The 18,797-nt window shown below is 37.9% G+C and overlaps 1 protein-coding gene and 1 long non-coding RNA gene across 2 annotated transcripts in view; one reads left to right on the forward strand and one right to left on the reverse strand.

The window, feature by feature from the left end:
- The window catches only part of LOC110368946, a 69,296-nt gene extending 52,492 nt beyond the window's left edge, over positions 1-16,804 (forward strand). Inside the window, exon 3 of the long non-coding RNA XR_002428558.2 lies at positions 16,749-16,804. This is a non-coding gene — a long non-coding RNA (uncharacterized LOC110368946). The remainder of the gene's footprint in view (positions 1-16,748) is intronic.
- LOC105931013 (pancreatic alpha-amylase) lies at positions 12,493-17,331 on the reverse strand. The gene is made up of 9 exons (XM_012869490.3): positions 17,164-17,331; positions 16,187-16,333; positions 15,753-15,950; positions 15,384-15,614; positions 13,606-13,739; positions 13,308-13,530; positions 13,104-13,225; positions 12,882-13,007; positions 12,493-12,722 (listed from the first exon to the last, which is right to left on the reverse strand). The coding sequence occupies exons 1-9, from the start codon at positions 17,329-17,331 to the stop codon at positions 12,533-12,535; spliced, it is 1,539 nt and encodes a 512-aa protein (XP_012724944.2). The 3' UTR covers positions 12,493-12,532.
- Between the last annotated feature and the right edge of the window lie 1,466 nt (positions 17,332-18,797).

Here is an 18,797-nt window from a genome sequence, read left to right on the forward strand (position 1 = left end):
TTTTTTTATATATTTTTTGTAAGTCTTAAAAATACCAGAATTTGTACATAAGTTATTATTTCTGTCTGGCCGATTACATAATTTTATAATATTAAATTAGTTGTGATTAGTTACTCAGTACTTGAGTAGCCTTCTTACCAAATACTCTTTTATTCTTGAGAATTATTTTGGTCAGCAACTTTTTGCTTTTACTTGAGTAAAAATATGTTGACGTAGTACTCTTAGTTAAGTACATGTTTTGTCTGCTTGACCCACCTCTGGCTGTAAAGCACTAAATTTTTAGAAAATAACACACCACATGCTTCTTTGAAATACTAGTGTTAACCGGCACTGTAGCAGTGACTTATAGGATTGCTATCACTATTGTAAGCTACATTTTTTGAGCTGAATTCACCGGCTTAGGTCATGAATGCCTTGTGGCTTTCTGTCTACAAATGTGTCTAAAGCATTTTCTATAACAGCTAAATGTCAACCGCGGGACAAAATGAACAAAGGTCAGATGACTTTATGGTGTGTAGCCCATGACGAGTTTAGCTGTTTTGTACATCCAATCGTACACATTTCACAACATTTTGGACCATAGATTCGGTTTTCAATTTCACAACCTATTTTTTTTCTCAAAACTCAGATGATTTACATTTACAATATTTAGCATTTTTGGAGCTTCCTTTTTGACAGGTGGCTCATGTTTTGTCAGATCATCGAGTCTTCTTTCCCTGTGAAAATATGTGCTGTGTGCGTATCAATGGTGGCTATGTGCTTAAGAGATGGTTGTTGTAAACTCAGTTTAGCAGACTGTCAAATAATGATGCTTAGAATATAGCAATAGATGAGAATAGCAGGTGCACCTTAACTGTGCATTTTTATCACAAAGCCATCAGAGTTTTCTTTTCTCAAATTAAACTAGGAGGAAGGTGGTGAAACAGTGAGCAGGCTCGCTCACAGAACAAGTTCTGATGTTACCTGCCCTAACCAAGCCATACAATTTTAATCCTATAAGTTGCTTAGGGCTGCCATGTATAATTAAGGAGCTTCTTTGGGTTTCCCCCCTTCTGTGGTGCCTGGTTAACAGACAGGGATTCAGCTCTCCAAATATGCTTTAGAACCTTTGAAAATATAAGTTCTCATATTGCGAAAGAAAAACTGTAACCGCATTAATTGTTGCTACGTTCCTTTGCGAAATTGATTCATTAATGACAAAGCTACTATTCACAAATAGAGATGGTAATACCTCTTAAGAAATCTTAAACAGAAAGTATGATCATATATTGGAGCCATAATTCTATAAAATGTCTAAAACGTTTATCATATTTTTCAAAGCAGATAAGTAAGTTTAAACAAACCTATTGAAAACCAAAAAAGAGAGTGCCTAATTAATATGCAGTTGGATTTGGCAACTCTAAGGCTTTATTTTACAGGTGTTTTTACATCCATGTCCTCTTTAAGAACAAAAGGTTAGCTTTGACTGCAGCTGCAGTTTGATTCATATACTTTTTTAACTTTATTTCCGTCACATGTAGCACTAGTTTATATTTATGTTATATCAGTAAACATGATGTTATTGTTGGGGAAACTGACTTCAATTAAACTTAAGGAAGTTTCGGGGCATGACAGATAGTGTCTTTAGAATAACATTTTCACAGCTACTTACTGCTATATCCCGTAGTCAAGCATGTTTGAGTAAAACATGGACTGATTACCACTGCGTGCGGTTCACTTACATAAAGCGGACTATTCTGGGGAGAGACCTGTTTGGAGGAACTTTTTGATGCGCGCATATACAGATTATAGTGATAATACTGGCCAGAAATGGAGCAAATATAGAAAAGTAGACATTGAGAATATACATTTCAGTGTTGAAATTCAGGTATACTAGCACCAAAGCAAAAACATCTACCTAAATGTGTCTATTTTGCCGCTGCCATGAACTACTGGTCCTGCACAGAGGGCTAATAAATCTATCCAAAAGGTGCCAGTTTATGTTTCCAAGTTACTGCCCACAGACAACATTTCACCTAATTGGATAAAGTGCCATGTCATTTTCCCCTTTATGAACTTCCATTGTAGCCTATAGACTCCATGATACTATTTTATCATGGGATTATCCATTGATGCCCATGTCTGGCAAACAGTAACATCAGTAACATCATCCCTTTTCAGCGACTTTCAGCAGCTTATGCTCAATTTCTTTTTTTGTTTAATGCTTTTTTACATATTTCTTGATTTTAGTCATGGAAAAGAATATGACTGCTGTGAGCTACAAGCCTGAACACAATTGAAAAAGAAAAGTTGTAAAAGTGATGATATGTCGGTCCTGGAAAGTGTCTATATCTTTAGAAGAAGCTCCAGAAATGGCACTACAGTGCAGAGAGTATGTTAGTAATGTCAGCAGTAATGCCCTAATGATTCTGCCACTCTGCAAAATCCAGTCATGAAGAGGCTAAGCCAGCACATCAATTATGAGGAGCGTTTGTTGAAGTAATGTGCTGCATGCAAGGCGACGGGCGAGGGTGGACGGGACCTGCTGCACTATTCATGTCACCATCTGCTCCCTTAAAGAAACTTTTGCTTCAGAGGTCTAAGGGCTCTGACGCCAGGCAGTGTGCCATGTCCCTGACCAATACCTCCAGCAAAGCCCAGAGTTACATGGGGGAGAAGTTGATTTAGACCAGCCATTGCTTCTGTCCTAAAAGCTTTGGTGTTTGCTGTGCAAACAATGTGCAGGCCACATGTGAGAAGGAATTTGATGGAATGAGGGAAAGAAGAAAGGGCGCAAGCATAAGCAGCGGGAGACTTCCACAGCAATAACGACGATCAATAGAGAAAATACAAAGGTTAGAGCTGAGAGACGTTATTACATAAGATCCCAAGGCCAGCACATAAAATATATATGATGTTGAAATAGGCAGGATCTACTTTTGGAACTGATTGTCAAAGCAAAAATGTTTTGAGATTTTCTTCTGATTTCGTTGGGCTAAGACCTTGAAAAATCATTCCATTTTTATCACGACAAGTCAGGAAGCTGTTGACCTGCAGCCAGATGGGTTTTAGTGGTGATTAGAACCTGCCAATGGCCTAATGAAAAGCCTTAGTTTGCACTGAGTTTGTTTGTAGAGCAAATCCGTGCTCTCATTACACGATATATCCACAGTGAATATCTGTAAGCAGAGGGTATGCAATGCTATGGAGGCATCTTATCAGTATGCAAATTGAACAGCTCACTTTGCTCATTATATTAAATGAGCCGCGACTGAATGAGTTTGTCTCAATTATTTCAAAGTTGTGCTCGGCGCCTGTTTGGCATAGCGGTATTTCAGATTCATATTAAAGCCTTGGTCAGAGACTGGGGGCTAAGTAGGGCTTGTCACACATTCTGCATTTCCCATGCCTGGGGTATGGATTATGCACACACTCACATTGACACACACGTTCACTCCCCAGTTTAAATATTGGCCACCATGTGGGGTGTCAGCTTTAAAAGATGACTTGGCTTGGCAATGATATCATTAAAGTATAAAGCAGAGAAATGCACGAGGACACTAAAGGCCAGCCTTCACACTGCTCTGTGTGCTCCTGTATCTGTCAGTGGGGGGTGTTAAAATGTTCTTTGCTCAGGCAGCTGAAGTGTTGGAAAAGAGTAATTGTGACGCACAGCAACAAATGAAAAGATGGTCTTCTTAAGGAAAAGTATTTTGATTTATCAATTTTTTGTATCTCAGTACAATAATATTTGAATTCACAGTACCTTGCAATATGACTTGATTTTTTTCTTCACATTTTATAACAACCACAAGTCTTTGGAGATTTACAGATATAAATAAAATAAAGCAATAGCAAAAAAGTTAAATATAGAATAATGTGGAAGTAAAATGATAGATGATTTTAAAAAGTGTGCAGTTGAGCTGCAGATTTTTTATTTTATTTTTATTTACAAAATACCTCAAGCTCTGTCATGCTGGTTGGAGAGTATATGAACAGCAATTTTCATGCTTTGGATTGGATTTAGGTCTAGACTTTGACTAGGACCTTTTAACATATGTTGCCTTTAAACATATTCACCCCCTCTTGGCCTTTTACCTTTTTTGTTACATTCCAACCTGTAGTTTAAATGTGTTATTATATTATTTTATGTGATAGATCTTCAAAAAAATAAACTAAAAATCTATGTTGGTGAAGTGACTTGAGAAAATATTTATAAAAAAAAAAAAACAATATAACAAAATAAAATGGTATGTTCATATATATCCCTACTGTAAAGCCCCTGAACCTATTACCTTCAAAAAGTCACATAATTATTGAACTCAACTCCACTTGTGTGCAATGAGGGCTTAACATGATCTGTCAGAATACACAACCCGTTTCTGAAAGGCCTCAGAGGCTGCAGCACCACTAAGCCAGAGGCATCACACCATGAAGACCAAGGAGCTCTCCACACAAGTCAGGGACAAAGTTGTTGAGAAGTACAAGTCAGGATGAGGTTATATAAAATATCAAAATCTTTAATATTCCCCTGGAGCACCATCAAATCCATTATCTTCAAATGGAAAGTACATGGCACTACAATAAACCTGCCAAGCGAGGGCTCCTCACCAAAACTCACGGACGGGGCAAGGAGGGCATTAATGAGAGAGGCAGCACAGAGACCAAGGTAACCCTGAAGGAGCTGCAGAGCTCCACAGCAGAGACTATGTCTATAAGACAACAATAAACCGTACACTCAATAGAGCTGGACTTTATAGGAGAGGGACCAGAAAAAAAAGCCATTACTTGTCAAAATTGTATGAAGAACTGTGCCTTGTTCAGGTGAGACTAACATTTTATTTTCGACCACTGAAATCCTATACATCCCATCACCGCAAAAACACCATCCCCACAGTGAAAGGTAGTGGCGGCATCATGCTGTGGGAACGTTTTTCAGCAGCAGGAACTGGGGAACTGGCCCGAGTTAATGGAAAGATGGATGGTAGCCAAAAAGTTACATTTTGGTCTTCTTGGACCAGAGCACATTTGCTGTGTCTCCTACTTGATTTGTGGCAAACTACAAGCTGGACTTCTGATGGCTTCCTTTAAACCATGGCTTTCTTCTTGCCTCTCTTCAAAAAGGCCACATTTGTGGAAGGTATAACTTATTAATGTTTCCGGGTAATAGATTCTCCCACCCAAGCTGAGGATCTCTGCAGGTCTTCCAGAGTTACCATGAGCCTTTTGGCTGCTTCTCAGAATAATGCAGTCGTGTCCTACTCTTTCCCTTTTTGGATGATGGATTGAACAGTGCTCTGTGAGATGCTCAAAGCTTAGTTTAGTGTTTCATAACCTAACCCCTGCTTTCCACCACTTTCTCCTTCACCTGTCTTTCGTGTCCCTTGGTCTTTAGGTTACCGCTTGTTCACTAATGTTCTCAAAGAATCTTTGGAGGCCCTCATTTGGATTAATACTAAGATTAAATATGGCCCACACATGTATTCTAATTACTGATTATTACTAGTTAGGTGACTTCTGAGGGGAATTGTTTCAACTGGCTTTTATTTAGGGATATTAGAGAAAAGGCGGCTGAGTAATGCATCCCAGAACTTTCAGAAATGTATTTGTGAAAACGTTTGCAAACCATGCATCCTTTTCTTTTCACTTCATAATCATCCATTACTTGATGAGTCGTGACAAAAAAAAAATCAGAAAAGTTCAAGGAGTATAAACAGTCTTGCAGGGCACTGGAGCAGTTTGGGAAACTGTTTGCTAAACTTTTAAGTCTTTGTCTTTGATTCAGGACTAAGTTGAAGACCTTTTCATTTAGATTACAGTTTCTTGGTCCTCTCCTACGTTCACATTGTACAATGTTTTAAGTTAAAAATCTTCTTTGGATGCATTGGTCTTTGCAAGACTAATGCATCCAAAATTTAGGTGAAGTTTCTGCTAATGCTTCAAGGTAACTGTATATTTATGAAACTTAATTTCTGTTAAAAAAATAAGGTTTGGAAACATTTCTTTTCATTGAAATCAGCTAGAGGAACCTTCATAATTTGTACTAAGTAAATTTCAGGAAATCCTAAAAGACCCCGTGATGACAACATACAGAGGGAATGTTATGTGCATGAACTGTTTGGTGCATTTTGCTTTAGGGAGAGAGACTCTCTTTTGTTTTCGTAACTAAATGACATGGACATTATAATGTGAAAGTACAATACTGATTGTGCGCCACTTATTCTGTGTATGTTCTATTCTCCACATGTTTTACACGTCTTTTGTCACTGACAGTACACACATGATGAGATTTCAATGTGAGAACGATCAACAATGACTAATACTCTCAAAATTCACTTTACATTTGATTTCAGACTCCACAAAATAGGCACAGATCTTTTAATTTTATTTTAGGAAGTTTGTGGCTTCACAGTTTCTGCTTCAACACTGCCCCCTAGTGATAGAAATCAGATCTCTTTCAGATAACATACAACATACAATAGAGGTCTTGATACTTGGACTTTGCACAAGTACCATAAAATGAAGCTGTCTTTTCTCATGTTTTCTTTTTTATTTAGTTATTCTCAAAGAATGAAATTGTTGCCAATTTAAAATCATCTTATTGTGCATGTTTTGTATTGTGCACTTAGAAACTGTCTTTTCAGAGCTCAGTACTTTGCAGCTTCCTATTTAAACGCTTATTGCAGTAGATCCAAACAATTGTAAAAATGCATTTACCTTTAGGTTGATGATTGCCTCATTCTAGACAGGACTGGTGCACCATATGAAATATAAAACAGGATGGGGACACCGTTGACAGTCATGTCAGAAAGCATCAGTGAGGACGACGGGTCTAAAGAAGCCGGCCTGCGATGCTGACATCTCTGCTGCTAATCTGAGGGTACATGTCCGCACAGTTGCCGGACCGAAAGATGAAGAGTAGGTCAATAATTCAACATCTGCAATGTGTCAAGGTTTGTCTAGTGCCAAAGCCTCCTGCAGACATTTCTCCTGCACTTATTGTCTATCACACTGTTTTACCTCATTCACTTAAAAAAAAAAAAGTTGTAAAAGCACCTAAGATGCATTCAGGTGTGACATAAAAAAAGGTACATTGTGTTTTTATTGCAACCTCTTGGCATATTTTCTTATAACATAGAGCAACCATTTATGCTGATAGGACTCAAATTACAAACTATGTAAGGTATTCCATCCATGCTTAAACCTTTCATGTTCAATATTACATGCTCCCCCCGCCCCTTTCCCCACAGTCCTTTCTCTTTCTATTAGCCTGTCAAGGGTTCCTCATTTTTCTTAGCGCATGTGCTCCGTTGTCATGACAACTGGGATGAGCTGAATGTTCTGGCAGGTATCACCTTTGCAGTCTCACCTCTGGTGGCTGGCGCTCCAGTGTCACTGGTCCAGATCTGCTGACAGAAGCTCAGCAGTTGGGCGAGAGAGAGAGAGAGAGGGGAAGGGAGCAAGAAAGAGAGAGAGGGGCTGATGGGACAAGAAGACAGGCAGCGGAGAGAGAGGAAGTATGAGGACGGAGAGACGAGGGGTGCCAGCATGGCACTGAGGTGAAACTGAACTGAACGCGCTGCAACGTGATGGCTAGCAGTTGTCCCAGCGGAGTGGAAATACACAATGCTGGAAGGACATCTGCAGGCCGGCCATTCTTCATTCAGGACACTCACTGACCCCTGACAGCCAACAAGGAAGGATTACAATAAAATTACATTCTGACACCCGCTGGACTAAAATAAATTAATTGGGTTATTTTGCTTTCCCAGTGCTGTGTCAGAGATGGGCTGATCCAGTCCTGGCGTGATTTACATCACAGGGTTGGGTTAAAGGTATGACCCGGCGTACTGGGTTAGATTTTCAACCCCTAAAAGAAAGTTAGGTCGCCTGTCTAATATTAAGTGTACAAAATGGAGGATGAAAAAAAAAAATAACACAACCTGGTTCACTGAAGAAGTGGTATTTGGGGCTTAATAAATACAGATTAAAAAAAAGAAAACGTGTGAGCACCTGAACATTTACATTTTGAAAAGGGAACACATGTGGGGGGGGGAAATTGTTGGTACACCTCGTTTAATGAAAGAAAACCCCACAATGGTCACAGAAATAACTTGAATCTGAAAAAAGTGATAATAAATAAAAATTCTATGAAAATGTAAATGCTTTACAACCATGCTTCAACCGAATGATTTAAACAAATAAACTTATAAAACAGGCCTGGGCAAAAATTATGGTACCCCTATAAAAGACTGAAAATAATGTGACCAATGGGACATGTTAAATTAAGGCGTGTCCACTAATTAGCATCACAGGTGTCTACAATCTTGTTATCAGTCAGCTGGCCTATATATATAGGGCTACAGGTTGTCACTGTGCTGTTTGGCGACATGGTCTGTACCACATTCAACATGGACCAGAGGAAGCCAGGGAAAGAGTTGTCTTAAGAGATTACAAAGAAAATTATAGACAAGCACCTTAAAGGTAAAGGCTATAAGACTATCTCCAAGCAGCTTGATGTTCCTGTGGTTAATGTTGTTCATATTATTCAGAAATTTAAGATCCATGGGACTGTAGCCAACCTCCCTGGACTTGGCCGCAGGAAGAAAATTGATGACAAATCAAAGAGACGCATAATATGAATGGTAACAGCCAGAAAAACTTCTAAAGTGATGAAAGGGGAACTTCAAGCTCAAGTAACATCTGCATCAGATCGCACCATCAGTTGTTGTTTGAGCAAAAGTGGCATTAAAGGAGCAATAGGCAATATTTCACTACTAGGTGAAGCTTGAGCACTGTCTGTAGACCAAAGCACTCGACACTCATTTCCCCTTCTCACCCCTTCGGCTTGTATGAGCGTATTTGAAACAGGATAAATACACAGTAGAACAGCATCACCTTTTTAGATGAAAATTGTTTTTAAATTTACTTTTATGCCACAGCGCAATATATCCAACTTTATTCACAGCTTTTCACTCCTCTCTGCAATTGCTGTTTCCGTTTGAACAATTCCCTTCAGTACGCAATGAATCATGGGATAGCATTAGCCATGAAGGATATTTTGGACCCATCCTTCAAATCAGCAAAAAGAACACATTCGTCTGCCGCATTTGAAGGTTTAGAAGACAGATTGTGTCCCAATTCAGCCCCTGAATGTATTGTTACACATCATAGAAGGATGAAACTACATAGGCCTACTTAAGAATGTAACTGCTCGTTACCTATAATGAGAAAATATAGTACTGCCTTTATTAATCAATTTTATGACCAATTTCTTGTTTCATCCTGTGTAAGGGGTTAAATGAAGTCTTAGATACATAGCAATCCTAGAAAAAAACGTGGGATTCCCTCTATTCTCTTCTTTATCCCAACAAAGTGGGTGACAAATTTGAACCAAATGGTTGGGTAAAACTACACAGCTCCTGTCCAAAAAACCTTTTGGGTTAAAGAAATGTACTACTCAATCACTTTTTTTTTTCATCAACTTACAACAGGTTCAACTTCACTTGCTGGCAAAAGTAAACCAAAAGACATAAATATTTGCTAGGACATCATAATTAAGATTTAATTTCTTAATTATCTGTATCCATCACATTGATTGTAAATTCTGTTTTGTTCACAATCAAAACACACATTTTAGAATGTGTGCGTTTATCATTGGGGAAGAACCCTTTAGTTTCAATACAAATTTATGCCACAAGGAGGCCTCGTCTTCCCAGCAATGTAACTCGGTGCAGTTACCGTCTCTCAAACTTGCAAGACCCAGAAACCTCTTGCAAATTCAGGTCCTATCCTTCATCAGGTAGTTTATGGAAATGTAGAATTTTCTTGAAGGAAACAATATTTATTTATGAACTATAACACATTTTCAATTTTAAATGTGATGTTTTAATTACTTTATATGCTTAGAATTAAGTTTATTTGATTTGAGGACTTTCTCTCTTCACAAAAAAACTTTCTACATGTGAATATGCAGGGTTGTTACTTTCTCTTCATGTATGCGCTGAGATGAACTTAAAAAGACATACATAACGGGTTACTCTACATTAAGAAGTATTGCTGAAAGAAAATGGGTGTACTTGGGTGTGACTTTTTTGGTGTACTGTGATATTTTATAGCCTATAGATAGATATTTTATATACATGCATTTGGAAACACTGGTATACATTTTTCCTTTTCACACAGGCTAGATGTTTTTAATATCCAGGACACTTTTCAGAACCGGGTATTTCCCCTGATAAGGGTGATGGCAAGCCAAACTGGATCCATCACCTTATTTCCATTAATCTTTTGGACTGAACCAACCACTGTTTCACCTACATCAGCAGAGTCCCATGTTGTAGTAGGACTGTTAACCACTCACATTCTTTCACCAGACTTATACGATTGCTTTGACATTAATGTGACTTGGACTGGTGAACAAATACCAGCTGTGGAACAAAATAGAACCTCAGAAGCAAACACTGAGTCTGAGACCTCAAAGGAAAAATTGAGAGCTCTGAATTGTGTTTGAAGTTTTCTTGATTATTTAAATATTGACACTGGATCCAAAGGCAGAACATTTAGAATGTCACACAGTTGTGAATTATTATTGTTGAAATCTGTTCTGTGATCTTTTCACTTACATGTTAATCCCACTGAACGCTTGTTAAGCTAAAGGTAACAATTATTTTCTTTCTATTTAGGAACTGCAATATGATTCTCAAGTTAACACCACTTAATCCCTTTTATGATATGTTCAATATTTCGGCTTTCAACCAGTCTTACTGTAACCTAGAAAGTAGTCCATCATAACACTATATCTCCTAGTTACAAAGCTTATCACACTCTTTGTTCATTACATGATTAAACAGTAGAGTCTTAGGGGTGAGAAGAAGATAAGTTAATTGCCTTACTATGGTTCTAAAGACTTCAAGTTAAAAATTAGTTAAACTCATTTAAAACATTTAATTTGTTTAAATGAATGCAACCCATGCATTAATAAGAATTATCATATATGTATTAAACAGTTTGTTGGTATCATATATAAATCATCTATATCTTTAGACTTTCTAACTAAGCTCTTAACTGATAAGCTTGGCTTTATTTAATGAATGTCTGTGACAGTCTTACACTTTTTAGTGTAAAAATATACCTATGTAAAAGTTTTTAGAAATGTCTATTTAAAAAGAGGTCTAAAATTCCTGATTTTAAATAAATATTTCTGAAATACAAAAGTTGTGTATTTAAACTCATCATTAAATACAATACAACGTTATTTATAAAGCACTTCAAAAACAGCCCCATTGATTAAAGTGGTGTACACTGATACAAACTAATAAAATGCAGACATACCCTTCCCAGCTCTAACAAGCAAACACAATAAAACTATGACCAGTTTCTTAAATATCAGAGAAATGATTAATAAAAATAGATACAATATTAAAATATACAATAACAAATAAAAATAAACTGTAAAAATGAATGATAAATGGCCTGTACTTGTATAACACTTTAAGTCAGATGACCCAAAAGCACTTTACGCTACATTCAGTCATTCACCCATTCACCCATTCTCACCCTGATGGTGATAAGCTACATTGTAGCTGCCATGCTTCTGCACTACTTGGACCACTGCGAGCAGGTAATGCGGGTGAAGTGTCTTCCCCAAGGACACAAATACTGAGTCATTGTGTCCTTGGGTCAGAGCAGGGGATCTAACCTGCAACCCGGTTACAGGACAAACTCCTGCTCCACTGTTGCTCTTAAAAAACAACTTCTCAAACTGAGTTAGTAGCCAAGGAGAAATAATGTGTTTTAAGTGAAGATTTAAAAACAGCGAGTGGGTCAGACTGCCTGATTTGCCAGTGGCAGCTTACTCCACAGTTTGGCGGCACCGACTGAAAACGCTCGCTGACCTCTCATCTTGCTCTTTGAAGTCAGGACAACCAACAGTAGCTGATCTGCCGACCTGAGCGAGCATGAGAGAGCATGCATTTGGGTCAGGTCAGCTCAGATAAATACCGAGGGGCAAGACTATGTAAACACTTAAAAAAAATTAATAATTTTAGAAACGAACATGAAAGCCAAGGTAGAAATACCAAAACAGAAGTAATATGTTCTCGCTTCTTTGTATCAGTTAAAAGGGGTGAATATGCATGTGTTGATTTTGATTTTCTTGTAATTTTGATTATCTATCCTTTTTTTTAGTTGGTAGAATTGTCTGTCAGTAATCTAATTGAGTCAAACAGATAAAAGGGTTAATTAAAATCTCAAGATGATGCTGTGAAAGAACAGGTTTAACTTTAGCCAATGGTCTCAGTTGATGGAAGCTGGACTTGATCACAGATTTAATCTGTGCATCACGTTTAAGATCAATGTCCAGTCTCACACCCAGATTTGTTGCTGTCCGAGTCAAATAGTCAAATAAAGAACCCAGATCAGCATGGACTTTAAAAACATCACCTGGGCTTAAACAACAATACCTCAGTTTTGTTTTTAAATTAAAATGCAAAAAAAAATCCATGACATCCATGCGTTCAGATTAATTTATTTCAATGTATGCAGGGTGTGTTTACAACTTAGAGTCAACATGAATGGCAATAAAAGGATCCTCCTCTGTGTTGCTAATCTTGAAGTGGGCACGAGTATCTACACCAACATGGATCTGCTTCCCGGTGCAGCTGTTTCCTTCCTTCTGGCCGGAAATGACATCACAGTAGGTTCCAGCTGGCAAACCCGTGTACAGGGTCAAGTCCAGGTTCCTGAAGGTGAACGAAAGGTGGATTTAAAGCAGCCATACGGACACAATAAATAATTATGATACGATTAGAGTCACAGTCAAATATTCAGTAAGCAAATTAAAAAAGGTTTATATGTATGCATCCTGTCTTACACATGCTAAAGCAATGTTAAGTTCTTACCAATCATCATTATTAAAGACGATGAAACCACGATTACCACGTCCAAAGGCAACCTGGTTGCTCTGGTTGTCCCACCAGTTAGAAAGTGGTTGTCCATTGACCACATTACGGAAATGCACCATATTCCTTGATGATAAATGTAAAAAGTAATAATCGTAATTGTTTTAGTTATGAGGTAATGTCAATTTTATTTTTGAGCAGGAGCTTTCTTAAAGAGCTCACGTGATCTGACGCCATCTGTGCTCACATATCCATCCATTTCCACACGTCTGGTCAGGATTGACAATTACAGGCTTGGTTGTTCCGTCGCCGAAGTTAGGAGGACCCTGCCAGTAATTTTTGTCCTGCAATCACGGTAAAGGAGTTTACAAACTGCAAATTAGTATGTACTACAACACATTAATGGTCTGTGAAGGTAGAATATACATGTCCGTTGACGATGTTACGGTCCCAGCGGTAACTAGACATGACTCTGGCCTGTCCATAAGGGTGGGCAAGCATAAAACCAGTAGCCATCTTGTACAATCTTGATTCCCAGAAGGTAAGAATGGATGCACCACCAGCACCGTCGCCTCTCTGATTGTCGTGGTTGTCAACAAAGACAACAGCATCGCCACTAAGCATGAAACCCCAGCCTTCTCCCCAGTTCCTGGACACAATAATAAATAATACAATTTTTATTAAGGTAGATAAAAAATAGAACATGTTTATGTGAGATACATACCTGGTGTAACTCAGCTTTTCTCCATTCCATTTTCTGAAAACATATCCCAGTTTGGCTCCATATTTGAACTCTGTTACTCTTCCCAGATGAATGTACTCCTTATATGAGATGGCTTCACCTCCCAAATCAATAACCTAGACCAACGCAATAAAAGCCTTGATTAGAATCACATAGCAATAAACACAGTAAACAGTTTTATTTTAGTATTAACAAAAAAATAGATTTGCAGAGAGAACAATTATTCTTTTTCACTCTCTTTTGTTTCACTTGTCTTCTCTCCTGGTCCCCTTTATTACCTGACCAGGGCTGTGCAGATACGTCTGAAGGGACATATTGGGGAAAAAATAACAAGGGGCATGCGCATATTTGCACTTGAATCTGTTTATGTATGAGTGAGAGCGACTGGTAGGGGTGTGGTAGGAGCTGTTTTGTTGGAGCAAAAACAGGTGGTCCACAAAAAAAAAAAAGGCAACCAGAGTTTTGGATGGTGGCTAGCAAAGCTACGTAACATAGGAGATAACACTTGTTTATGATAACAATGGTTGAAAGTTCATAAAGTCACATGGTATTACAAAGAGCTGTCATATTGATATTTTTAAATATAATATATAAATTAATTTTAAATATGAGGTTAACAGAGCAGGCCTTGGAAAAAAAAAAAACAAATGTCCAAACTGAATACTTTCCTTAAAGGTGTATTCTGGACATTATAGCCAAAACAAGTACCAGAGCACCTGTGCCTGCTCTTTTCCCACAACCTTGCTGAAATCTGTGTTTGTGTTATCAGTCATGACTTGAGAACATGTGACCAACAATTGCTAATGTGATTGAATGCTTGCATAGACATATATTTTTTTTTTTTTGGAACTTTCTTTTTAGGCTGAGTAGTATTTAGAATAGAATATAATATAATTCAACTCTATTGTCATTGCACTGTCACAAGTACAAGCAACAAAATGTGTTCTCTGCTTTTAACCCATCACCCTTGGGGACCAGTAGACTGCCACTGTGCGGCGCACGGGGAGCAATCTGGGGTTAAGGGTCTTGCTCAGGGACCCAGAGTGCCGGCAGTGGGGATCAAACCGGGTACTTGTATCCTTCTCTGAGTGCAAGCGCGCTGCTCTAACCACTAGGCCACGACTCCCCCGTATTTGTTCAATCTGCCCATCTCAAGTAAAATATTAGTTTTTGAAACATATGAAAAATGAACCATGCATTGTAAATGCAAGTTAGTGTTTGAGTGTAAATAATGCTGCTTGTCTACACTGGATACAACAGCAAAAAACTCTCTTGAAGAACAGTCACTCAAACATGGCATCAAATCAACAATAAGCTAAAAACTTTAAAAGTTTAAAATGTGTTGTTGCAACAGAAATTAAGCAAACAATTAGTTTTACACATAGCAGATTTAACAACTATTATGAATGGAAGCTGCTCCTGTTTATCTATTAATGTAACTAGGGATGCAATTTATTAGGTAAACATGCAATATTAAATATTTATGAATACTGTGATAACAATGTTATCTGTGATAAATAAAGAAGTAAAAAGTGTTTCTGCCCTGGGTTCATAGTACATCAACCTCAAATAATAAATCAGTCCAGCTATTGGGAAAATAAAGTTAATTATTTTATTGGAGTCAAGGTGGTTCTTTGTGACATGCATATTAGATATAATGACATTGTGATAAAATTGCAAGACGTTATGGAGTCCTACTTGGGACAGTTCTTTGAAAAGGTAAAATTTCAAGGACAAAAAAAACCTGGTGTGAACTTTACCTCCTGGTAGATGAAGGGTCTACTGTTAGCAGAGAACCATTGGGTGTTGAGGTTGTGTAGACGTTTGAAAACATTTTCCATGTCCCCAGGCCACATGTGCTTGCTGGCATCCATCCTGAATCCAGCCACACCCATGTCAACAAGCGCGTTCATGTACCCTGCCACCTTGGCCCTAACATACTCTTTCTCAAGAGCAAGGTCAAGAAGTCCGACCAGATTACAGTCACGCACCTGCAAAAGTTAACAACATTTATGTGTTTGATACTTATTCTGAAATTGAATAGAATTAAAACCGAGCTGAGATTTAATACATGGGATTCTGTCAACATTTTCACCAATGTGACAGTCCTAATCAGTGCCATTGCGTACCTGATATGCATCGCCATAGTTCTCAATTCCTCCGCTGGCAGTCTTGCATTTGTGACCATTGAAATCCCAGGCAGAATAGGGGACGCTGGGGAAGTCCCTTGTGATGGTGCTGAACCAGCTCCCACATGAAGAGTGGTTTCCCTCTCCACCACCAGTTGCAGCCATGTGGTTGATGATGGTATCCACATAGATGTTGACCTGTTTTCAATACATGTGCATTGTTATTGTTTTACATATCTAGCATGTATAATGGTTTAATTCTTAAATATGGTTCTGCCTATTCTGCAGTATTAAAAGTCATATGATACTGATGATGATGAAGAGCTTTTGGTAGATAGTTGTTGCTTCATGTAGGTCTTTAGATGAAGACAGTACTGGGAAATACAATAGTGTCATTGGTTTTTTCACTAAATCCCTGCTGTGGTGTTCTTTACCCCAACATTGTTGCATCTGGCGATCATGTCTCTCAGTTGCTCTTCAGTTCCAGATCTGGAGCACAGTTTGTAACTAACTTGCTGGTATCTCTGGTACCAAGGTCTCCAGGGATTGTCGATTACAATATGCTCTGCTGGTGGAGAGATCTGAGCAAATGAAATGAAACTGCTTTAGTTAAAACTCGACAACATCAATTGCCTTCCTTTGACTCCCTCTTTTGTCGCAGTCCATTAGAAAACTGTATGGTGTATCATCAGCATGCAGCAAATTGTTTATTAAAGTGTTAGTTTTTATTTGTTAAATCCAGGCTGTGTGAAGTTATCTGTAATAGTCTCCAACCTCTATTAGAAACATGTCATATCCCTGTGAGCTTGTAAAAGAAAATAAACCCTTGCTCATCTGCAGAGTTGGTAGATCAGCTAACTGCCAGTTTACTGAGATATTGTTTAAACAACTACAAGACCTAGAAAGGACATAAAGATACCATCGTTAATGGTATCTTTTGTGCTGCAAAACTAATAGCATGACACAAATTGTAACAACTTCTTCTATTCTTGGCAGAGCTAGAGAAGACTGACAAGTAACAGCAGATCTTGAGGACTAACAACAGCAGCAGTTTTAACCAATGTAATTTTACATCAAAACAAACATTGCTTGGTTAAGCAAAAACAGCAGCAAACTTAACCGTCTTGTAAAATTGTAGACAGCTGATATCAACAAACAGCAATTTGAGTTATTTTAAATTGCTAAAATGGTTGGTGTACATGTTGTTAGTTCTTCCCCGAGGTTTTCTTTAATTTCCAAAAAGGTCACAGGGACAATGATATCATTGTACTACAAGTATAGGAACTATCACCGATAAATTTTCCAGAACCTCACTTAAAAAAAAACGAGCTAACCCTTTAAGCATGAAAATAAAATAATATACTTTCTTAGAGATAAATTATGCAACACACCTTTGTTCACCAATGCATACCTGAACACCCCCAAATCCTTTGGGACCCAGGAAGCGCTCACATTCATCAGCAATGTCAACCCAACGCCACTCAAACAAGTGGACAATGGTGGTCCTTCCATGCTTCATGTGGGGGTTGTGCTGGGCGAGGCATAGCCCTACCAAAGCTGCCAGGATGATCAGCTTCATTTTTCTCTTGAAAGAGCTGGACACACACAGATTTTACCAAACAGCAAGTACTTATATATTTTCCGTATCTTGTTTGACCTATAAAAAGCTGACAAGTATCAGCCTAAGCTGCGGGAATTACCAGATGCAATTTTTATCAGTTTCTGTTTCTCAGAAGACAAATATAGCTCCAGATTCCAGGTAGAGTGGAAATCTAAACATGATGAATATGAAAGGGACTTTTTCATGGAACTGCTTATCGGGAAGCATTGTGAGGTTTTGTTTATGTAAGTAATTTTAAACAACTGAGATTACAACATTATTGAATAAAAAGGTTGTTCACATGTGGTGAACACTGTGATAAGTGTAATTGATAAGTGATAAGTGTAATTTAACTTCAATGTCAGACCAGGCAATGCAAATAGACTGTTGGAATATTTTTGCTTGTTCATTGTTTATAACACATGGTGCGATCCATTTGTCTTTGGTGGTCAGAATTCTCAATCTATTGTTGTTTAACCTTTCATGTTCACTGGAACAGTTCAGCATGGCTTAAAAAAGATTTTGCTTTGAAACGGGTCTTGAAAATGCATTCTGAGACAGAGGTATTGTGCATTTTTACATTTAATAATGGCTTTTGTGCAAGAGTCCATGTTTTCCCCTACTGTACGGCAAGAGGGAAAAAGAGGTGATGTGCAGTAATCTGTGACTTGTTTGTTTCGAGTTCTGAGGCACATGAAACACACCAACAGCTTTAACTTTCTAAAGAAAATATATCTGTTTGACATAGGCCTATATAACTGCATCTGAATAAGCAGGAAAAGGTCTGGAATGGTCATTCCCATATAAACTAGATGAAAGTATGATGTTTTTGTCTTTGCCTTAGGCCCCCTTTAGACTGGATTAAATTTGCCAAATATCTTTCAAATAAAGCTGAGTTGCAACAAATTTGTAAAACCTTTTAAAAAAGTAAATTATGACCTTGTTGATCTCTTAGTACTGTCCCAACCTGGCTCATTGGTTATAACATAAAATGGGAAAGGACACAAAGGTATGATTTACATACTGTATATGAATTGAAAGAAAAAAAAATAACACTCAAGTGTATGAAGTAAGATAATCAGTCTTATCAATGGGAATGTGTGTCAATGTTGAATGTAAATGTTAAGAGTTAAAATTTTCAAATCAGCCAAACTAAAAATATAACCCTGCAGAACAGAACCAAATTGAAGAAAAGCTCTTCAAACCTGTAGATATCCAAACTGGATATCCAGAAAACAGACAACTAAAACAAATCCAGGAAGAGCCCCTACGTTGCCACAAGATCCAAGAAACACAGATTTTTATTTTTTTTTTCAAATACAACATCCCGATGAATTTTAAACTGAACCAAACTCTGTCAGAGGCTGGTTCACCCGCAAGACAAAATCCCCAAACACAAACTGAGCAGCATGGTGTATGCAGCTCAGTGTTGCCAGGAATGTCCA

This window comes from Fundulus heteroclitus, chromosome 6 (assembly GCF_011125445.2).
Source record: "Fundulus heteroclitus isolate FHET01 chromosome 6, MU-UCD_Fhet_4.1, whole genome shotgun sequence".
NCBI lineage: Eukaryota > Metazoa > Chordata > Actinopteri > Cyprinodontiformes > Fundulidae > Fundulus > Fundulus heteroclitus.

Bases quoted from the DNA above. Each gene is read 5' to 3' on its own strand.
- LOC105931013 (XM_012869490.3), bottom strand. From the start codon at position 17,331: ATGAAGCTGATCATCCTGGCAGCTTTGGTAGGGCTATGCCTCGCCCAG. The intron at 13,740-15,383 runs GTAAAGTTCACA...GCGTTGGTCTAG, and splicing joins GACCCTTCATCTACCAGGAG to GTTATTGATTTGGGAGGTGA. The intron at 12,723-12,881 runs GTAAGAACTTAA...GTTCACCTTCAG, and splicing joins GTCTTTAATAATGATGATTG to GAACCTGGACTTGACCCTGT.